At 42.3% G+C, this 23784-nt stretch overlaps 1 protein-coding gene across 2 annotated transcripts in view; it reads left to right on the top strand.

Moving 5' to 3' along the window:
- Positions 1 to 23457, top strand: part of L3MBTL1 (L3MBTL histone methyl-lysine binding protein 1) — a 58203-nt gene extending 34746 nt beyond the window's left edge. The window contains exons 10-22 of one of the 2 annotated variants that reach the window (XM_061631550.1): positions 145 to 280; positions 1136 to 1227; positions 2690 to 2841; positions 4164 to 4240; positions 4819 to 4904; positions 6028 to 6138; positions 7138 to 7252; positions 8377 to 8473; positions 8898 to 9095; positions 10711 to 10757; positions 13299 to 13456; positions 15493 to 15555; positions 17045 to 23457. In XM_061631550.1, coding sequence (XP_061487534.1) covers positions 145 to 280; positions 1136 to 1227; positions 2690 to 2841; positions 4164 to 4240; positions 4819 to 4904; positions 6028 to 6138; positions 7138 to 7252; positions 8377 to 8473; positions 8898 to 9095; positions 10711 to 10757; positions 13299 to 13456; positions 15493 to 15555; positions 17045 to 17179 — 1467 coding nt within the window. In that variant the 3' untranslated portion in view covers positions 17180 to 23457. Of the gene's footprint in view, positions 1 to 144; positions 281 to 1126; positions 1228 to 2689; positions 2842 to 4163; positions 4241 to 4818; positions 4905 to 6027; positions 6139 to 7137; positions 7253 to 8376; positions 8474 to 8897; positions 9096 to 10710; positions 10758 to 13298; positions 13457 to 15492; positions 15556 to 17044 lie in introns of both variants that reach the window. The other variant, XM_061631548.1, reaches the window with a different exon arrangement.
- Positions 23458 to 23784: the final 327 nt, after the last annotated feature.

The raw sequence follows: 23784 nt of genomic DNA, 5'->3' as shown, positions 1-23784 counted from the left end.
GTCAGAATTTTGACACATCTGCCTCCTACTGGCCAGAGATGGAAACATCCAGTAGTTTTGGATTCCTTATCCAGAAAGATTTGCAGAATGAACATTCATTCATTGAGATGGCTTGTTCCTTTCTGTTGCTTTTCCTGCGTGCAGGTATGTGGATACAGGATGCGCCTTCATTTTGATGGCTACTCTGAATGTCATGATTTCTGGCTGAATGCTGATTCCCCCAACATTCATCCTGCTGGATGGTTTGAGAAAACAGGTCACAAAATCCAGCCTCCCAAAGGTAGGTGAATTAGGGCAGTGCATTTGCAGACACATTTCAAGGAGAACTTCCAGTCCAGCGGCAAGAGAAAATTAACACCTCCTTAGGGGTGATGATGGCAGAGCAAGAGTACAGAGACGGCTGGCATGTAGAAACATGGATTACAATCTGTTTCAATAATTAAGTGTTGTATTTATTTAACAACATTTATATACCACTTGATGGTAATAGAATGTCTAGCTGATTTACAAAAAAATTAAAATTATCATTAAAAACAGTTAAAAACAAGTAATTTAAAACACTTAAGAGATAATTAAAATTAACAGAAGACTAGAAGGAGATTAAAACATGTCGACATCTATGTGTCTGGATAGGCTTGCCTAAACAAATATGTTTTAATCAGGCTCTGAAAAGAATACAACGAAGGCGCCTGCCTGATGTCAGTAGGCAGGGAGTTCCAAAGTTTACGTGCTGCAACACTAAAAGACCAGTTTCTTACACTGTCAGCTGTGTCATACATCAGTTAAGTGGCATCCAGAGAGAGGCCTCAGTACCTTTTTAAAGCATGGGTGGGCAACCTGTGACTCTCTAGTTGTTGCTAGACTACAATACAGAGACCATTGGCTGTGCTGACTTGGGCTGATGGGGGTTGGAGTCCAACAACACCTGAAGGGCCAAAGGTTCCCTATCACTTTTAAAGTACTTCAGCAATGTAGGATGATCTCTTCTGGGTTTTTCCCTGCCATCTCAGAGGAAGCTGGCATCTAGAGGCACTCAGAGAAACACCATCTCTGTTCACTGTGGTTTCAGTAGGTCAAAGTTGAAGGTATGAGCCTCCACTGATACGTTTCTTTTTCTCTATTTGAGGGTGTTTAGGTTACAAGGAAGAAGATTTCAACTGGGCCAGCTATCTGAGGTTAACCAAAGCTCAGGCTGCTCCAAAACACCTCTTTTTTACTCCAGACAGTGTGAGTAGCTGCCACTTCATCCTAAAAACTGATCCCTTTTTATGGCTCTGGAAATTGTGGGCAAGACTAATGTTTACTTTTGCATGCAATGCTCCACGATAGTAATCTGCACTATGAGTGTTATCTCTAGAGGTAGTGGAAAGGTTTAGAGGATTGGTGTGCATCCACATACAGGACTCCTCCAGAGTGTCAGTATTTTGAGGGAGGGATTCAAGTGCATTTAGGTGTAAGTTTGCACAATGAAAATGGATTAAGGTGCTCTGCTGCCCTAGTGCAACAAATCCACTTTAAAAACAAAGGAGCAGGCTTTTTGTGGTTTGGAAAGTGGTGGGGAAATGCATTTAAAGCATGGGATGAACAAATGACTAACAGGATTATGTGTCAACACCCTGCAAGCAAATCAGGACAAATGCTCATTAAAGACCGGGTATAATCTAATCTCCACATAAACTTTGTGCAAGCAAATCAGAAGGAATGCTCAATAAATAGGCCATTTGGGGGAGACCATAGTAAAAATTAAGGCTGTCAAGAATTGAACTGATATCCTGCCCTTTAACAGATTGATTACTTGATGAAATCTAAAACTCCAATGTAGGCATTTCTTGTTTGTGTAGTTTAAAAACAGAGGGAAATGGAACCAATTACCTAGGGAGGTGATGGGCTCTCCAACACTGGAGGCATTTAAGAAGCAGCTGGATAACCACCTGTTGGGTTTGCTTTAAATTGGATTCCTGCAGTGAGCGGGAGATTGGACTCAGTGGCCTTATAGGCCCCTTCCAACTCTAGTATTCTGTGATTCTATGTAATATAACTTTATATTGATTTTAAAAAAAATTATAATTCATTGTCAGAATAAAACAAGGAAGGCAAATTGTTGTAAACCGCCCAGAGAGCTTCGGCTGTGGGACGGTATACAAATGCAATCAATCAATCAATCAATCAATCAATCAATCAATCAATCAATCAATCAATCAATCAATCAATCAATCAATCAATCAATCAATCAATCAATCAATCAATCAATCAATCAATCAATCAATCAAGAAAGAAAGAAAGAAAGAAAGAAAGAAAGAAAGAAAGAAAGAAAGAAAGAAAGAAAGAAAGAAAGAAAGAAAGAAAGAAAGATGCATGTTGGAGTGTAGACACAGAGACAAACATGAAGACTTCATACACACAGAGCAACACGAGAACAATTTCCACACAAGTGCACTCCTGGACTCCCATTATGTGCATGAGAATAATACAACCATATGAGCATGTCCAGTTGTGTGGGCTTTTCCCACACAATCAGCATCCTCTCTCCCAGTGGAGTGTGGGTGGAATGGACTCACCTAATGAGCTCTGCTCATGTAGTTACACTATTCATCCGCCACCTCTGCATTGCAGGATTGCACCACATGGAGACATCTCCTGGGTGCATGTGTGAAAAGGGCCTGACTTTTTCTGTTTTCTCTTTCCTCAGAATGCTGCTCCTACAGGATTCCAAGTGGGCATGAAACTTGAAGCGGTGGACCGCATGAATCCTTCTTTGATATGCGTTGCCACAGTGACAGATGTGGTGGACAATCGCTTTTTGGTGCACTTTGACAACTGGGATGATACGTATGACTACTGGTAGGAGAGAAATGAACACAAAAGCACCACTTTATTTGGTCTGGTGCCACTGCTGAGTTTCACAGGAAGAGAATATCCCAGGCTGATTTGGAGTTGTATCCTGTTTGAGAAAAACCTGTATAAATTTTGAAGAAAGTTAACATGAAAATCTCATGAGAGTTAGAGTTGCAGATCTCCCCTTGGGCCATGCTTTCTGTTCCATCAAGTGTCCTGTCTTGGAGCAACATTTTGTATGTTACTGATATCTTGATTGCAATAGGTCAGCTGTTGTTTTGCACACCTTCTTTTTGTACTTACTCAGTTTTTGCATGACTTCCCTGTCCTATACTTTACCTTAGGCCATTTGGAGTTTCTGCGCATAATATAGCAGGTTGATTAGGTGGAAGGGGAGCCGTTAAAAAATGGTTTGGAAATATCTTATAAGTTATTTTACAAGAAGTGGTCTATTTTTGCCCCAGTAGCAGCAGGTGTGGTGGGGCAGAACTCTGAAGCTGCTCTTCCAACCCTGGCTTGGCTGCAGCTTCAGGGGATGGGGAAGAGGTTGGGGCTGCCTCACCACTACATCCACATAGCCCCACTGCTGCCCTGCTCCCGCCCCGTCCACATAAGTGCTGTGATGCCAGTGTTTGAAGGGTGGCTCTGCCCCAGCACATTGCTGGTGGTCAGAAAAGAGAAATAAAATATATATTAGAGGTTACATACAGTACAAATTACATAAATGGCAGCAACTATGCCTCCTTTAACATATACCCTTGGCACTTGTTTTGTTCCAGGAGTTAGGAGGGGTGGGCTATCAGAAAGCTGGTGTTTTGGGCTTGTGTTTTCTGCTTGTGCTGCCATCCTTCCAAATTCTGTTGTTGTGCTGGTAAGTGTGCTTTGCACTCATGCTATGTAACCATTTTATTTACATGATGGATGGATGGATCTGTCAATTTTGGCGCTCTCTCTTTTGTCATTTTCCCAATCAGAAATTCAGTTTCCTGTATTTCTGTAACAACATACAAGTTCTTTTTTTTAATCCTCATGAAAATTTCTCAGTGTTTTGGTGTGAATTTCTCCTAATACATTTTTGCTTGCAATTATGCCTCACATCTACATTTTTGTATATTATTTTCACTAACATGTGCATTTTTATGCACACTTTGCCTTAGTGTATGCATTTTTGTACAGATTTGTTGGCTTGGAAAGTGCATTGCAAAATTTGGAGAAATGCAGATTTCGAAGGATGGCTGTGTTTCAGTTCGCATATTGTTTAGGAAAGTGTGGATTTGGGTAGGTTTGCCCTTAAATGGATTTCTCCCCCATCCCTATTTGCATTGCAGGTGTGACCCCAGCAGTCCCTACATCCACCCAGTTGGTTGGTGTCAGGAGCATGGGAAGCCCCTCACTCCTCCACAAGGTGAATACACAATTGTTGTATATTCTGCCTTTTTCTGCAGCTGCTTCCATGCCCAAGACATGCCCACTGAGCCATCTTGCTTGGTACTTTTATCATCACAGAGATTAAATTGTGGCCAGCTAGAAATGCACAGTATCATTCACATCTTACAAAATACACAGAGATCATCTCAACTCTATATCAGAAAAAAGTAATGTGAAGCAGCTGAGAGTCGTTTCTGAAATGGATGTCAGTGCAGGATTTGCTGGAGCAGAGTCAGAATGCTAACTCAAAAGTTTAAGGATTATTCAGTTCATGGCAAATGTTAAAGTAAGTGCCTTGGGGCTGGTGCCAATATTCTCCTTAATTTGCTGCTTATTTTTCCCAAAAACTTTATTTAGAAATAGAATAGTACTCCCATAAATCGGTTATGAACCTACCTTGTAGTGCATGGGGGAATCCACAATAACAATTTTGAATTGGCCAGTGCTTTGCACACAGCTAGTACTGACCACCTTGAGTTCCTGAGAGCTTATTGCGACTAGGGAAGGATTCTCTCTAGCAAAAGCTTGTCATCTGGCAGACCCTTTCATTTCCAGACTACCCTGATCCTGAGAACTTCAGCTGGGAAAAATACTTAGCAGAAACAGGTGCTTCTGCAGTGCCAGCTTGGGCCTTTAAGGTGGTGAGTAGTCTCTGCAATGCATGAGCAAATATTTTCAGGAAGGGTAGTGGTTGGGAAATGCATACGGGGGGAGCCGAATCTGGGTTTGATGCATGCCCCAAGTAAATACTGATAAGACATTTTGACATGTCTTATGGCTATCATTGGCTATGAGTCATGAAGGCTATAGTATCAGTATCGTAAGCAGTATACCTCTGAATGCTAGTTGCTCAGGATCCTGAGAAAAAGAGTGCTATTGCACTTGTGTCCTACTTGTGAGCTTCCCATACCTCAATAGCTCAAAGACCACCTCTCCCCCTATGAACTGACCCGTAGGAGGCCCTTCTTCATGTGCCCCCTCCATGGGAGGGTCGGAGGGTGGCAACACGAGAATGGGCCTTTTCAGTGGTGGTACCCCGGCTGTGGGATGCTCTCAAGGGAGGCGTGCCTGGCACCTTCTTTATCCTTTTTTAGTCACCAGGCAAAGACCTTTTTTTTAAAAATGAGGCCTTTGGCCCCTTGAGGTGTGCTGTCTTAGTTTCTTTCATTTGGGTTTTAAGTTTCTATATTGTATGTTTTTAAATTTGTGTTATATTGTATGTTTTAAAATATGTTTAATATTATATGTTTTTAAATCTGTTGTATATCACTTAGAGACCTTGGGTATGAGGCACCCAACAAATGAATTATCATTATTATCATTATTATCATTATTATCATTATTATCATTATTATCATTATTATCATTATTATCATTATTATTATTATAGGCATTTGGTTGGTCACTGCAGGAACATAATGCCAGACTTGATGGGCCTTGGGCCTGATCCACTCTGGCAATTCTTATTACCTTGATCATCCTCTTTCAGGGGGAATCTTTTTTAACAATCTGGAAACCTTCATGTTCTTGAGCCTGAGAAATGTAGGATTCTGATGCACCAAAGCAGTGAACTCTACAAGTCCATCACTGTGCTGATGTGGATGGATAACCAAAAAAGCACCAAGCATCCCTCCAAATTGGAAAACACCTGAGGATTTTTGGTGAAATCTCTATTTTGTATACAAAAGGAAGAGATTGGATGGGGAGGTCATCCTGGTCTAACCATTCCATTCTCTTCCCCACTCTTCATTCTCCCCACTCCAGAGACAGCCCCATGGCTTCCTGATCAACATGAGGTTGGAGGCAGTGGACCGAAGGACTCCCTCCTTGATTCGAGCAGCCAGTGTGGAGGATGTAGAAGACTACAGGATAAAGGTGGGCTTTTCCTTTGCTCAATGCTTATGCCTTATTAGTGAATCCCTCACTCATGGCCAAACTAAACAGCTACTAGCCACAATGGCTATGCTCTACCTCCACTCTTAGAGGTGATATGCCTCTGAATGCCATTTTCTGGGAAGCGCAAGTGGGGCTGTTGTGCTCAGGTCCTGCTTTTTGGCTTCCCATAGGCATCTGGCTGGCTACTGAGAACAGGATGCTGGACTAGACGGGCATTTGGCCTGATCCAGCAGAGCTCTTATATTCTTATATTATTTCCTGTTCCATTAGGTATGTAGCTGTGTCTTTAAGTGCAGGTTGGTTGGTTTGTTACTCAGTTTGCCGGTGCAGGGCTCAGAATCCTAGCATGGGAGTAGTGAGCTATAACAGTTTGCCCACTGCTATGCTCCCATCCAGATTAGACCTTCCACATCTGCAGTTTGCATAGGAACAAAAAAAAGCTTTCGTTGAAGTGAATGGGAGGCTTTTCCCCCAGTGCAAATTCCAGCTGTGGGGACCCCAATCTGTATCCTGTCATCCCTTACCATTGGCCACGCTGGCTGGGGCTGATGGGAGCTGTAGTACAAAACATCTGGAGGGCACCGCGTTAGTGAAGGCCGTCTTAGAGGAAGGTGACAGCTTTACAGTGAAAAGTGGGGTTCCACATTTCCACCATGAAATATGAAATATCAATTGATGTAAACTGCCCAGAGAGCTTCAGCTATGGGGCAGTATATAAATGCAATAAAATAAATAAATAAATATGCCACATGTTTGCATCTTTGAAGGTACTTGGTAAATACATTCTAGGGAGCTGTGATTGTCCAAGACTCCCAGATCTTTACCATGGGCCTTCAGACATGCAGTTCTCCCAGTGTAACATGTGAAGCAGCAGCATGTGCACCCCAGAACACACTTCTTATCTTCCTCCATGCTAATTAAATGCTGAGGAGAGGGATTTCTAAGTCTAACTGTAACCTGTTGATTTATGCACTACAGATCCATTTTGATGGCTGGAGCCATATCTACGATTTCTGGATAGACTCAGATCACCCAGACATTCATCCTGTGGAATGGTGCTCAAGAACTGGACATCCATTGCAGCCTCCTCTCAGTAAGTACTAATATTATGTGTGGTACAAGTGCTTGCTGCAGCCCTGTTAAATATAAGTTGTGGTGGCAGCAGTAGTAAACCCATGTCCCTGTGGCCTGGTTTGCACATCACTTTAAACCATAGTTTAAAGTGTGTTTGTGCACATTGTAAAAAATAGTGTATCATTAGCTCCTCCCCCAGTCCTCTGTTGCCTTAGCATAAAGTCAAAACCCAGGCTTTTGACTTATTTCCCCAAAACATGCCATGAGTGGTAAGCCAAGAACAAACAACCTGTAGTGTGTTTGGAGAGAAACAAAACATGAGCCCAAGTTTGGACATAATGCTAAGCAAAACCATGGCTCATCTCCCAGCAGTGTGCAAGGAGCGAAGACAAATGAATTGCCATTTTCTCCCTGTGCACCAGCATGTTTGCTCTTTCATGGCAAACCAAAACTTAGTTTGGCAATTTTAGCAGCATGCATCGGCAAGCATGTTCCACATTCACTTTTAAGCCATAATTTAGTTAAAGTGATGTGTGAATGAAGCCTATGAATCCAGGGGATCCATCAGAAGTGCCTCATCTGGTGGGATGGAATTGCAATGCTAGCTTCTTAGCAGTAAGGTTGCTGGTGCTTACCGGGAGGTAGAGGGGACAATAGCACTCTGCAGGGGCAGCAACCCACTGTTGGGAAACTAGCTTTGTGGCTCCACCCCATCAGGTGAGCCGCTTCTAGGATTCATGCTTGTTTCTCATCATCATGATTCAGGACTGAAGAAGATAGCCATATCATAGCTCACGTTTGGGTTTTGTTTTTTTTTAAGGTAGAAAATGAATACTGATTATGCAGCTAGGAAGTGCATATATAGGGGACTGATCTAGAAAATGAATTATGGCATCTGAAAACATAGGAACTTAGGATGCTGCCTCATACCAAGTCAGGCCATTTGTCCACCTAGCTCACTACCGACTACATTGACCATCAGTGGCTGCCCAGTGTTTCAGATAGGGAAACACTTCTACATCTCCTAAATGGAGATGCTGAACTAGGGATTTTCTGCATGCAAATCAGATGCTCTACCACTGAGCTATGGACCTTCCCCTAGAAATCCTAATCCAATTCTTTCTTTTTTTCTTTTTGTGTTAGGGCCAAAGGAACCCGTCTCTTCTGCCAATGGGAGCTGCCCAACTTTGGCTTGTAAGACCCTCCCCAACACCAAGAGCTCCAAATACAGCTTTCACAGGTGAGCTCTTGCCATAAGGTGCACTCTACTGCTATAGTCTACCTTCACCTCAGTTCCTGTAGCTAGGGAAGCGACTACTGTCATTGTGGTCCTGGCAGCTTGCCTGGAGTATGTGTTGTCTGGTTAAGTTACTATGCTCGACCTGCACAACTTGTGACTCACCAAGATAAATACAGCCACCAGCCATGTATGTATGGAAGCTCACCATAAGGTCGATAAAACTCCTGCCATTGCAGGGCTGCCACAGACTGGAAAAACAGAAGGGGCTGTCAAGCAGCTGGCAAGATACAGTACGAGGCTGTTAGGTTGGCTTGATGCATCAGAAGTATAAAGAGCCACTGTTTTTGTGGCATCTGCCCCATATGTGATGACTATCAGCTGTACACAGAACTAAGCACTGTTTTTTATTTCCTCTGTTCTCCAGGAAGTGCCCAACACCTGGTTGTGATGGTTCAGGCCACGTGACAGGGAGATTTACAGCACATTACTGCATCTCAGGGTGCCCCCTGGCAGAGAAGAACCAAGGAAGAATGAAGGCTGATCTCTCAGACACCGAAAACTCTCTCCGAAAGAGGAACCTGATTGGATTCTCTCAGCGGAAGAAATCACGGCACCATGGAAGGTGAGAAGGCAGCTGGCCCTGGTGATGCACGGGGATTTTCATGCTGAGGATGTTGCATCGCCCATTATAACTCATTATAACTCTTCTTTGCTCTGTGGCTGCTCCATAGAGCCCAGGCATTTGATAACTACCCCTGCCCTTCTACAGCAAGGGTGGGAACCTCAGGCCCAAGGGCCAAATGCCACCCCCACACACATCTCCATCCAGCCCCCAGTACTCTCCACAGGCCACACCCTTTCTTCCCAGGCTAGCCCTGCCTCATACCCTGAGTGTTTTTGCCTGGTTGGCATACGTCCTTGAACTCTGAGAATACCTTTTGCTTGCCTGGATGAAGGATGGAGAGGGGTGTGTGAGTGTGTGCAGAAATGAGCTTACTGTACAAAGGTAAAAAGTGGGCATCATTGCTCTGACCACTTTTGCCCTGGCCCCACCCAGCACTGGCATATGGCCCCCAGGAGTGCATGTGGCCCTCACACTGAAGAAGGTTCCCCACCCTTGCTCTATAGCAGTTAATGTTTTTTGGGACATGGACCCCTTTGAGGATTTGATGAAAGCTGTGGACCCCCATAAACAAACAAATAAATGCAATTTATTTTATTGCTTTAGAAACTGATTTTTTTTTTTTGCGCCCAGTTCACAGACCCCCTGAAACCCATCCATGGATCCCTAGGGATTCATGGACCACAAGTTAAGACCCCTGCTCTATAGGTATTGCATCCATGTTTATTCCTCAAACATTTTGAGATTGTTCCTCAAACATTTTGAGATTGGGCCTCCTTCTAAATGTATTCTAAACTGATCCCCCCTAGCCCAACATTAATAATCTGTTATAAAGGAGAGCATACAGAGTAGCTTGATGCAGTGATCTGTGAGGTGAGGCCCTCTCATTAGAAATGGTACTAAAACAAGGTCTCATGGCATAGTCTGAAGGTACACGATACAGGAACCATACTGAATGAATCATATCTAGGTCTGGTGAGTGCCTGGATGGGAGATTGTATGCTGACTTGAGCTCCATGGAAGAAAGGTGGGGTATAAATAAATGTAGTATAAATCAATCAATCTGTAACTCTCCTAAAATGATGCACAGGGAAACACCATTAGAACAAAGCAGCAGTTGTTCCCAAATCAAGCTGGGATGATGAGGCTCATGGGGAACCTTCATCTCTAAAATCCAGTATGAATCATTGAAGATCTTCTGCTAGATAGCATTCAGGCCTCTCTAGACCCCCCCCCACACACACACACACATTCCATGCCTGCCAACCCTTTAGGTTCACTGACTTACTGCATCTGCATTTTCCATTCTGTCTAAGACCCATCTGTGTTTTTTTGGTTGAAGATGCAGTCCTACTTATGTTTAGAGGGAGATGCACTGCCCTTGTGTGGTGAAAGAGGAAGCTTGCCTCCATTCCTTCCATCACAGTGATAATGCTTAATGAGAATCAGATGCACTAAATGAATGCCTGGACATATGGGGAAAATTTATCTTCTTCCTCCTATCCCTACCCCAATTGTATGAACTAGGGCTCAGTAAATGGTGTTTACCATAATTCATTATTTTTCAATCCTTGCACTGTAGCTTTTGAAAATAAAGCACATTTTGTTACTTTAGGGGGCGACCTCCAAAATACCGGAAAATCCAGCAAGAAGACTTCCAAAGTAAGGGTATATTGTCTCTGGCTGTGTTTTTCTACCAAGCAAAGAAAAGGCTCTTCCCATAAGAGCTGTATTACAAGGAGACAAACAGTGGCTTGATCCAGCAGGGCTTTTCTTATGTTCTTAAAAAATTGTCAAAGGGCACTTCAAGTAAAAAAAGTTGCAGTTTAAATTAGAAATATTATTTATTCAAATAAAATATCACACCTATCAACCCACTCAGGCTCTATGATTGGCAGGGAAGGCCCAGTTAGTGGTGTTGCCACAGGGGTTGCCTGGTCGGTGGTAACCCATGACAGGCCCTTCTTGGTGGTTACTCCCTCTTTGTGGAATGCCCTCCCTAGTGAGGTACATCTGTCTTACTCATTATTCACTTTTAGGAAGAATCTAAAAACATTCCTGTTTCCCTATGCATTCGGTGGCTGAAACCTCTGTTTCTGGCAATTCTGAAATGACTTATTGTGAAACTAGATGATTAGGTTTTTTAAAAGAAGTTTAAAACTGTTTTTAGAAGGTTGTTAAACTGTTTTTAGAAGTTTTATTTGTATTCTGTTATTGATGTGTTTACCACCCTGTGCTCCTTCAGAAGGAAAGGTGGGATATAAATTTTAAAAAAATAAGCCATACATTTTAAATATGGTTTTTCCTTGGTATTTTGAGTGGTATCAATGTATAATTATGCAGTTTAGGATTATTCCTGTGTATCACCAGTGACTAAAATCTTTCTAAAATGTCATGTGAGAAGGATTAAGACACTTTCTGTGGAAAGTGCAGCAGCTATTGCGATGCTTATAGAAATTTTGTAAGCCAAAATTTTGCACCCATTCCTCCATGCCAGCTGTTAAAGCCATCTCTCTCTCAATCTTTTGTGCTGCTGCATCGTCCTCTGTGCTAAATTCTGACAGCATGGTCAGTCTCCAGGAAAGCTTCTACCAACAACCTGATGGTGATTCTTGATGACTCATTAAGTCTCACTTCGTATCTGGAGAAGGGCTGTAGCTCAGTGATAGAGGATCTGCCTTGCATGTAGACAGTGCCAAGTTCAATCTCCGGCATCTCCAGGTGAAGCTGGGAGAGACTCCTGCCAGAAACCCTGGAAATCTGCTGCCAGTCAGTGTAGACAATACTGAGTTAGATGGACCAATGGGTCTGACTCAGTAGAAGTTCCTATAGGACTATCTACACCAGGGATGGGAAACTCTGGCTCTCCACATGTTGGACTACAACTCCCATCATCCCTGGCCCCGGACATGCTGACTGGGAATAATGGGCATTAGAGTTCAACAACTTCTGGTAGAACACATGCACATTTACACTGCAGTTTAAATTAATGCCTATGCACATATCTGACTGGTTATAAGTCTGCCCAGGTGGGTGGAGCTACACATGGCAAGCCATTTGTGTTATTGTCTCCCTGTGTAGTTCAAGCAGATTTTAAGCAGGGCTAGAGATTTTGTCAATGTTGGTTTCTTTGTTTTTCATTTTTCCAATCTTAAATTCAGTTCGCCCAATTTTTGCATCAGTTTACTTTTTTAAAAAAAAAGCCCCCACAAAAATTCACACACATTTCTGTGTGCATTTCTCCTAAAGCACACATTTTGTACACAATTTTGCTGAATAAAGGTGTTTTTACAAGCAATTTCTGCAAATACCATGCATTTTTGTACATAATTTTCACTAATATGCAATTTCTTGAGCATTTCCCCCTGATTTACTCATTTTTAAATTGGAGAACTGCATCACAAAATTTGGATATGTGCATATTTCAAAAGATAGCTGTCTCATGGTTCATGCTTTATTTGGGGAAGTGCCAGTTTGGTAGGTTTGCATTGAAATTTCTCCTCCACAGTCTTGTTACAACTGGGGGACTGCACATTCACTCAGATAGCTTATTAAAGAGCTCTCTTTCAACATGCTTGTATTATATGCGTCCACCTGTGATGATAACATGTATAAAGCGTACCTAAATGAATCCTGTTCCTATAATGTTGCCCTTACCTGGTGATGTGCAAGTCAAACTAAATGTAATGGCAGCATACCCAGTTATGGTACCTCCAAAACATCAGAAAGTGGGGTTGGCATTATAGTTATGTGTGTATATTTGTGGGGGTGAGGGGAAGCTGAACCCTTCCCCCTCTTCCCCCCCCAACAGAGCAGCCCAGATTCCCCCCCCCCCCCGTTGGAGACTACTTCCAGTTTTGGAGCACCACCAGGAGAAAAAATGATTGAGATGCAGTGGTTATGGAGCACAGAGCACAGGTGCAGGAAGGATTCAGCTTTCCCCAAAACTGCATCTTATATCACCCACCCATACAGCACTTACATGGCTTTATTTTGCAGCAAATCTGATTTTTAACTTATGGGTTTACTGCTCTGCTGTTAGATCTACTTTGGCCCTGAAGCTCTTCCAGGCTTCACACATCATCCAGACATTATTACTGTAGGGCCGATAAAGAAAAAATGAAGTGTGTGTGTGTGTGTGTGTGTGTGAGGCCTATTTCTTTCCACTCTAACTTGATGCGATGCTTTGAATGTCATTGCCAGCTATTTCTTCAGACAATATGCACCAGTCTCTCTTCATGTCAGCATTGTCAGCACACCCAGACCGTTCCCTGTCCCTCTGCTGGGAACAGCACTGTAAGCTCCTGCCAGGAGTGGCTGGTATCACAGCATCCACTGTGGCTAAGTGGACCATTGATGAGGTGAGAGTGCACAGAAAAAGCAGGTGTAGGCAAAGGAACTCCTTGGAGGTGGACACAGCCATGCTTCTGGGTGTGCTGCTGTCACTCCACATGTGCACATATCACCACATGCCCACACAGTTCTAGGCATACACATGGACTCTGGGGCATCTGCACATTTTTTCACTTCCCAAACAAGAAATTCAGAAATGTTTACCTTATTTCTGTTGACCTCAGGAGTTGCTGAAGGAGGATATCCAAAACTTTGTAGGAAGAGGTCTTGAAGATGCATATGAAATACAGCTTTTGTGAAAGTTCAGGATTTATTTTGTCCCAAAACTATTTGCTCATCAATCATACTCTGTTACCGGAGTCTGTTTCTACGGGCCTTTCCGCTGTTCAGCTCTGTCTAGAATGCACTCTCTATGAGGCTTCTAGCATCATAGAATTTTAGTTGTGCAAGTATCTTCTGAAATTATTGCTAGTCCAGCATCCAACAGCAAAGCAAGACCCATCACACTGAAGGCATCCCCATCAGTTTTATTAATATCCCAGAACGATGCTGGATGCCATGTTTGCACCTTTGAACATGTGCTCAGAATTACGTTATGAGAAAAACATGGAGATTGCTTACTGTTCCATCATCTTCCATTTCTCCCCTGCAAGTTACTAAACACAACAAACAGAACCTTCAACTATTTTCTTTTTTTCCCCCAAGTCAGTCTCCAAGGCTTGAAATAAGCATGGTTGGTGCTCAAGGCGAGGCTTTTGCAGGGGATACACTTAGCAGACACAGGAGGAGTTAAGCATCCTTCACTTCTGACCACTGATTCTCCCCACATATTCTTATTATTCAGAAGCTGCTCACGCAGTGGGGTGGAGCAATGATGCTAGTTTCCCAAAAGGTGTCTTGCTGCCGCTAACCAGAAGAGAGAGGGGCAAGGTGGCAGGGAGGTTGGCACGCTGCAGTCACACTGGCAGAGACAATCTGGCACTCCCACCAGTGTCCGTGCACTGCACCAAACTCCCCTCCCCCTCTCCCTTCTGGTCAGCATCAGTGGCACATCTGCTGGGAAGCTAAGCGGTACAGCTCCACCCTACAAGATGAGCCACTTCTGCTGTTGTTACTACTGTTGATTGACACCCTGCCTTTTTACAAAAACTATGCAAGACGCCTTACATAAAATCAGTATACTACAGAGCAAGGTAAAAATACAGCCTGAAAAACAAAGCACAAAACCCAAACAGCAGTTTCAAGCAACAGCAGAATATTCAATAAATGAATATTATTGTTGCGCATCACCGCAATCTGTGAGCAGTGAGAGATCTCCAGGGTTCCCTGTGCTTACCCAGGGTTTGGTTTCCTTGGAAAGAAGGTCAGCGGAGACTGTGGTGTCTTTATGAAATATGGTTTGTTTATTTACACACATTCCAACCTGAGCTTAACACGGAGGGGTTCAAAGCATCAGCAGTCCAATGGAACTTGCATTTTCCATCAGGCTTACAGGAGGCACCCAAAAGCCATGGTGCAGAGAGCCAGCCTCTCTACCTGCCTCCAGTCCCCAGCCTTTCCTCAGACTCAACTCAAAAACACAAGCCTCTCCTTGGCCTCAGGGAGGGGGGGTGCACTCCTGAAGAGTTTCAATAACAGTAGGATCTCCCTAGCTCACTCGCCAGTTAATGGGCACTTGATAGACCCATTAACTCACCTGGCCACTCTATTAGACTAACAATTAGATTCTATTAGACTCATTTGACCAGCGGAGTGGGTTTCTCACCCCCAGGCGCAGGGTTCCAAATCAGAGGCTGGAAGGGGATCACAGAAATCATCCATCTTAACCCCAAACCCATAACATTATAAAAAAGGCCTGATTAAATAATACCATCTTAAATAAAATATTTCCTCCATCCCTTTATTGTTGTTCCGTTGGCACATTTGCTGAAGTAATATATAGGTCTACTCTGAAAGGTAATGGGAGCAGGAGTGTGTGTGGAGAGGGAGGGAAATGTTTCTCTCCAGCCCCCTTTATTATTTCCTGTATGTCTTTTCTCAAAAGGTCTTCAGTTTCGTACAGACACTGACGGGTTGTGAGGACCAAGCAAAACTCTTTAAGGATGAGGTAAAGAAATGGGGCAGAGTCTTGTGGAGTGGAAATTCTATTGGCCTTTGGAGAACTGCTAAGAATTATGTAATAGTAGAACCATTGAGTGCAGCTGATCCTAGAAGTGGGCAGCTTGGTAACACCTTACCCTGTTTGGTACATATTTTTCCTTCTGTTTTCCCAAAGAAGAAGCCAGAGAAGATGAGGTTGATAAGGTGTGGCTGACATTTATAATTTCTGACACATGTGAAGTGAATTCCATATTTTCATGTGTAAATGTATATAATAGTACCACAAACAGCACACTTGTGAGTTGTGCAAACAGCCAAAACCATCAAAAGTCTTGGGCTGTTGGTCTAGCTTAAGAGTTACATAGAGACAACCTTTCTGTAATGCTAAGCAACTCCCCTGCCTTCTATAGTAAACAAAACGTAGTTCTGGGTCACAGCAAGCAGGAGAGCAGCAGAACAGGAAAAGTGGCTGCTTAAAAACATAAGAGCACTGCTGGATCAGGCCAATGGCCCATCTGGTCCAGCATCCTGTTCTCACAATGGCCAACCAGATGCTTATAAGAAACTGGCAAACAGGACCTGAGCACAAGAGCACTCTCCCCTCCTGTGGTTTCCAGCAACTAGTATTCAGAAGCATACTGACTCCGACAGTGGAAGTAGAACATAGCCATAAGGTTTAATAACCGTTGACGGCCTTACCCTCCATGAATTTGTGTAATCTGCTTTTAAGCCATCCAAGTAGGTGGCCATCACTGCCTCTTATGTGGGAGCAAATTCCATAGTTTAACTATGAACTCTGTGAAGAAACACTTCCTTTTGTCTGTCATTCAGCTTCATCGGATGTCCCTGAATTCTAGTGCCATGAGAGAGGGAGAAAAAAAATCTGTCCATTTTTTCCACACCCTGCACAATTTTATACACTTCTATCATGCCACCTCTTACTCCCCTTTACTCTAAACTAAGAAACTCTAAACGTTGTACTTTCCTTATAGGGGAGTTGCTCCATATGCTTGATCGTTTTGGTTGCCTTTTCCTGAATCTTTTCCAATTCTGCAATATCATTTTTGTTCCTACCAAGCTTTTTTTTTTTTGATGAGTTGAATTTTTATTTATTTATTGTGAGTTAATACTGAACTAGACAGAAGTTACCAATTGTGGAATATCTGGATATCAGAATGTCTCCTTTTTGGCTGTGAGGAATTGAAGTGTACCTATGAAAGTATTTTTGTGTGATCTGGAATGTCTTTGCCATTTAACTATCTGTACAAATGTATAAAGAGAGGTGGAATGGCATGGAATTGGGGCTGAGCTTTTTAAGAAAGAGTCACCATCATCAGGCTGACAGCTGGCAAACCTAGCAAGAGGGGGTCATTATTAGAGATCAGCCGTTGGTTATCAATTCAGTGTGTAGGTACAAAGCCAGGTTTTCAAATACAGAAAGTATTAACCGGTCAACAGTAGAGATGGTCAACAGTAGTCTCTCTTTTTCCCCACAGATGATTGATGGTGAAGCATTCCTTCTGCTGACTCAGACAGACATCGTCAAGATCATGAGTGTCAAACTTGGTCCAGCACTTAAAATCTACAATGCCATCCTCATGTTTAAAAATGCTGATGATACCTTAAAGTGAACTACCCTGCACAGCATTTGACTTTTCTCCCATGTGGGAGCTGCCAAACTCTCTGTCTCAGCAGAGTGGAGACCTTCCTGGCTGCTGCAGCTGTAAAATCCTGCCAACTTGCTCTCTCTTTGAGTCTTCGTCTTTGTTTACATGCCAAATCCATTCCCTGTCTGTCTTCCTCCAACTGGCCTTTCTGAAAACTGCCCTGATCCTATCTCGCCGTGGAGCTCCAGCATTGACCTGCCCAGTCTCACAGACCCTGCCACATTCTTCTCCTGATGGTTTTAGAGGCAAAGAACATGCCTTGGTTTGCTATTGGATTTAACTTACCTTGGATTTAACTCTGATTGCCCAGATTCCAACATTGTAAAGTGTGCCTCAATTCACTTGATATGGAACAGGAAAGTATCTTCAAATGGCATCATGCATTTGGAAGCAATTCTGATGTTTCAGGGCAAAAGTCAGTCTCTTCATTATCAGGGATTAGACCATGAGCTTCACAAGGGGCAGATTACCTATATCCAGGGACTTGCTGAAGCACTGAGTGTTGGTCCTTCCAAGACAGGTTCATTGTAGATGAAAGAATACACCCTAACAATTCTGGAGTCACTGCTGCTACAAAAAAAGATATTTTGGTGCTCACAATATATAGACTTGTAATATAGCCATGTTAATCATGGAGGATGAGAGGAACAAAGAAGATAATGTAATATTGTTCCTTAGTTTAACTTCTGTTCAATCTTTTTGCATGGAACACTTCAAGCAATTTTTTTGAAAAATATATTTATGGGAACAGAAGACAAGTCCAGCAAACTAACAACATTAGCACTTTATACTAAGTTAAGGTATTCTTCCCATCCAGGGGAAGAATAACTAATGTTAGGAAGAGCCAGCTAACTTTATCCCATTCTGCTGATCTGTCGGGTGCTGTTTCGTATGAAGAAAAAAAAAAGGATTCTGTGTAATGCAGCAATTCTTAATTTCTTTGTTCTGAATTTATCAGGTGTGCCCCATCAAACACTGGGCTGTAACTCAGTGGTAGGACATCTGAAGGTTCCATGTTCAATCCCGAGCATCTCCAGGCAGGGCTGGGAAAGAGTTGGCCTACCTGAAACCCTGAAGAGCTGCTGTCAGTCAGTGTAGACAATACCAATGGTCTGACTCAGTATAAGACGGCTTCCTAGCTTCCTATGTTCATATTTAGTTCAATGTGTGTCAAATGTTTACATTCAGCTGCTTGACAACATCTCTTGAAAACTAGGAGCTAACCTTTTAAAAAAGACACAATGTGAACTTAAACTTTCAAGTCAAGAAGAATTCTGCTGTTGACTATGTAGGATTTTTTTCCTATGCCCTGCGTGATGTTGACTAATGAGGCGCTGGCAGAGGCTGTTATGCTGCATCAATTTACCTATGGTGTAGTCATTTGGACTAACAAAAACAAAAAGGCTTGAGTTGCAACACCAGTCCTACCATTAGGTAGAATGAGGAGGTGGCCTCAGGCAGCAGATATCTGAATACAATTAAAGGACAGCAAATGTTTTGTTAATTTAGTATTATGTCTTTACTATGGAGGTGGGGGAAACCATATCAGTTTTCCACTTCCAGTGCCAAAATATCTTGGGATGGTCCTGTTGAGTTGGGCAATCTCTAATTTCAGCAGTTCTAGATTTCTTTCTGGATATTTTCTACTCAGTTCTCCTTCAGGCCTTATATAACTTTATCTCATTTATTTATTTGTTTATTAAATTTATATCCCGCCCTTCCTCCCAGAAGAAGCCCACTTGACAATGGCCCTATGTAATAAATTACTGAAGGCCTCAATCACCGAACAGTGATTTGGACCTGGGTTTCTTAGACCCCTATCCAACTCTCTGCCTGCATGCTGCAAAGCATACCCAAAGTATGGAGCTCCTTGAGAACATCATGATTTTTCTTTGTTCCTCTTACGTCTGTGAAGGCAGGGCTAAAGTTTCTGAACCATACATACCAGCAACATGTTTCATAGTAACGTGGTCTGTGAAGTCCACTTTTTAATGTTTGGGTCAAACTCATGCTAAGCTTCCCATGGAAATGCAGCATTTTGACTCTGATATTATTGACTACTTGGTCATTATTTGGGGTTTTTTCTTAACTGCTGGCTGCTTCCTGTTCAAACAAAATTTATATATTGATCTCTCTGTCTGTTTTTTGTCATTGTAAGCTTTTGTTTTAGCAAGTTTTACCCTGATTGCAAAATGTTGTCCTCCCATTCAATCTCCCAGCTGTTTAATTCCTAGGAGGCACAGTACTGGGAAGAAGGAAATTAGTAGCTTCTGGACAAAATCCTTCTAACAGATACAGCTGGTGAATGGTGCCAAACTATCCCCATATCCAAAGAGATGCACTTTTTATTCAACCAGGAAAGATGAAGAAGAAAAGAATCATTTGACATATTAAGATGATTCTTAGCAGTTAATGTTGACTTCAAGAGAAAAACGTCCCTATTTTTGGAAACGTCCAGTTTCCTTCTTCAACTGCTTGTATGAGGATCAGACAGCATATCTGCGTGAAGCAAAACCTACAAAGAAAGATTTCTTATTAAAATTCTTATGATTTGTATTGATCTTAACCAAGTATGCATACATTCCTCTTGTATATGAAAGATATCTAGGGACTTCACCAACTCAATGGATGGAATTGCAAGGGATTTGTCTCTGAATTTGAAACTGGGTGAGGAAGAGGACAGGTGATTCAGAACATACTCTAATGCATGAGATGCTTAAGTGCTGCTAAGGCCATTGGAGAGAAACCAGAAGTGTTTAGTGGAGTTGATGCCATCTTTGTTATTGTCCCACTGGAACTGTAGCCATTGAGATAATGGCTTCTTTTGTACAATTTTGAGGCACTGATGAGCCAGGTCTGCCTCTCCAATTCTTCACAGGTTTGGGTCTCTCTTGTTTAGTTCAGGTGAAATGTAACTTTCTAATGGGTCTTTTATACCGAACTGTGACACGTAGCCAGTTGAGGTCCTCAGTGCCAAATGCTATTCATGTAGGCTTTTGGATTTGGGGACATAGTCTGCCCTCGATTTCACACTGCATCCCTCCTCCCTTTCCACTCTATCATGCATCTGGCTGTTGAGTAAGTTGAACTGGATTTGCACCAGGAATGGGGTCTAGGTGGTGCAATGCTTCCATCAGCCCCAGGTTGTTCCAAAATGAAAATTATCCTTACTGGCAGTGAGTGTAAAATGTACCATCTAATATTGTGTGCTTGCACTTTTATGTCTGTATGTATGTGTCGAACAGAGAAACAAAATGAATTTAATTGATGGGAATGTTCACACTTTTAAATAACTTCAGCACTCACAGTTCATTCTATCTTAGATCTTCTATCTTAGGTATCCAGGTTCATGCCTCTTGTCCTTTTGAGGTATTAAGGTTCTGAATTAATCTAGATGGAAGGAATTACAGGTACATTTGAATAGCTGGTTAAGGGCTATTCACTGCTAAAACATAGTTGGAACCTTCTCTTTGGTATAAAGCAGGGATAGCAACTGTTGTGACTCTAGATGTTTCAGATTATAACCCCCATCAGTCCCAGACAGCATGGGCAACTATCAGGGATGATGGGAGTTGTACTCCAAAAGATCTGGATAGTACCATGTTGGCTACCCATGGTATAAAGAAATCAAATCTAAGCCCGAACCTTGTATGTGCACATGTATGTGAGAGATGATTACAGTGAAGCTACTTTTCCTATGCTTGCACAGGGCTATTTCTGGAGATGTTGCTGCCAAGGACTTGCTCTGAAAGGTGGTAGATGTCAGAGGGAGAGAAAGAAGGCAGCCTTGTCCTTGCCAGATATTCTCTTGAGAACTCTGGCATTTCCAAGTGGCAGGGCTGATGAAGACCCCAGCTAGAGGCCCTAGAGAGCTGCTGCCAATCTGAACAGATGGTGCTGCCCTAGATGGATCTGGCAATATGTGAGGCAGCTCCTTGCAATACTTCTTGGCTTTGAGAACACAAGAGAGCCTAGAAAAGCACCAGACTTGTTCTCAGTACCTCACCCCAATTTTTCCCTGACACCATTAACATCAATAGACATGAATCAGCTGAAGTACCCTAGGAGTCATTTTGTCTCAAGCATCTTAATAACAGCTTCTTTTTTCAGGGAACTAATGGCAGCTAAAACGTCTCCTGAGCAAAAAAATTCCTAGGAGTCTCAGGTTCTGTACTTGTGACTGAATTTATTCCTCCTTAGTAGGTTTGCGGTCATTTCTTCTAAGACCAAGCAAGACAATCAGCCAGGTACCAATTCCAGAAGCATCCCTCATATTTGCTAATGATAGCATGGTTCAAAGTAAACATTGGAATGACTTCACAGGGAGGCTGCATAGGAAGCACTTCAATTTCTTCTCTGCACTGCTGTTGCTGGAGTGGTTTATCTTGTTAAAAGTAGATAGGTTTGGATTTCTTGTTGATGCTATGAACTGATGAGAATCAGTGTCATCCTGACTTGAATTCAGAGCCACTCTGAAATATGGAAGATCAGACTGCATTAATGCCCAAGCCAGAAATTCTAGGGAAAGGACATTACAGTTAATTGTTTACAGAGAAATGCCTGTGTTGAGGCCCTAGCTACTTAAGCCATTAAAATCCATGAGCTGAAGCACATCTAACCTTACACTGGATAGTGGCAGAGTTGTACACTCCCGGAATAGGAATAGGTCAGCAATACTGAAGAATGTTTATTAAAAGCAAACTAGAGTAAAAACAAGTCTCCATACGGTGAAGGTTAGTGTGTACCATCTATAATTTAAGCCACAAACTATCTCCAGTGTGTGCCCCCGAGTCTCATACAGTCACAGTCCTCACAATTGCCCCAATCCATTTACGTACATATGCAGCAGTAATCTGTATTGGAGGAATGAGTGACTAAATCCAATTTCTTGCTTCCCCTCCCAGTCAACTAGTTCAGGGTAGCCTATGTGGCACCCTCCAGATATTCTTGAATTACAGTGCCCAGACAGCATTTCCAATGGTAAGGGTTGATGGGAGTTGTAGTCCAACATCATCTGGAGGATGGTACTATAGCTTATTTACTGAATAGGTCTATTCACGAGTAGCCCTAGCTGCCGAAATACATTAGCAACCCAACATAGTACTGGTTTGCTTGTACAGTTGCTTGTCCATCTAGGGACATATGAACAGGTACCTGCTTCTGTATATGAATTTCTCCTAACTGGATCAGGTCATCTAGCAATGAGTGAGTACGTTTTCTTTTTAGCTAAAAATTTTGATTGCTCGGAAGATGTCAAATCTCCAAGGTTAACTTGAAAGACAGTGTGAAACAACCGTGCATAGAAAATGGGTCACTTGAAAGGGCTGCAAATCTACCTTCTTACTACTAGCCTAGACTCCTGTTCCTTGAGGATTTCTCTGTCCAGAGATCTGGTACATATCTCAGATGCATGGGCCACCTAAAGGATCCCTTTCACTCAGCAGAAATCGCATAATGATGCTCAAAGTTTGAATGTTAGCCTGTTGGAAATTCAGCTTGATAGTAAATACATGATTCATTCTGCATACTCATGCTTTTGGCCATAAGGGTCCTCAGTTCCGTTTCGTTGGTTCAGCCATACCATTGACTGCCCTGTTGGTGATCATCAACTAGAATATGAATGTGGATAGTTCCCTCCCTCTGAGCCCTTGATTACTCCCACCCCTGAAATCCAGTTTCAACATCAACTTAAAGCACTTTTGAAATGTAAAAGTCCAAATCCAAATTGTAAAGCAGGTTTACTATTTAGGGCTTATTTGGGGCTTGAGTGCAATGGAAGACAGGAAGTCTTCAAAAACCCTTGACTGATCTTCATCTCTTCCTCTTTCCATGGTTCCTTAGACTGCTGAGTTCACCCTAAATGGAAAGGAAGGGAAACAGGTAGGTGACAGTCCACCTGTGATAAATCCTGCCCAAACACCCTTTTATTTTAGGGACCAGCTTTTGCAGAGGGCAAGTATGGAGTTTTCAGAAGAAGCATTTTCATGGAACTGAAGCTTTTTTGCACTTTCATTCATTTGCACTTGTTTAATTTGTCTTTTGATATTTGCACCTTTGTGTTTTCATGATGGAAATACTATAATTGTATCTAGTGCAGCTGTTCTGGAACTATGTGTCCTGAGTATAAAGACAGTTAATATAAAATAAAAGCAAGATGTGATACGTTTTGTCAGTGTTTTACAATAACAATAAATGTGAATTATGGAATTATTCAAATGATATAGAGTTGATGTTTTTGTTGTTTTCAGGGATTTTATTATGAATCATTTAATAATGGTTATGACAATGTATCTACAATAAAGTCAAAAAGAATATTCAAAGTTAACAAAATCTATAATTTATTTTTTAAAAATTAAAGGAGCATGTGAGTCCATCTTGGGAGAGTAGTACATTAGATGCCCTGTGATCCATAGGGAAATATGCCCCAACATGAGCACCAGTTGCAAACAAGGTAGACCAGAGTGCAGTAACTCTAGTTTTATTGAGGCTTTGACCCTCGATTCAAAGGGTATTTCCTTCTGCAAGGTCATGCAGGCCCAAATTCCCACAAGAATGATGTGACTTTAAAA

This window comes from Rhineura floridana, chromosome 6, assembly GCF_030035675.1.
Source record: "Rhineura floridana isolate rRhiFlo1 chromosome 6, rRhiFlo1.hap2, whole genome shotgun sequence".
Classification (NCBI taxonomy): Eukaryota; Metazoa; Chordata; class Lepidosauria; order Squamata; family Rhineuridae; genus Rhineura; species Rhineura floridana.
Note: the sequence above shows the minus strand (reverse complement) of the source record. Positions and strands in the feature narration are given on the sequence as shown.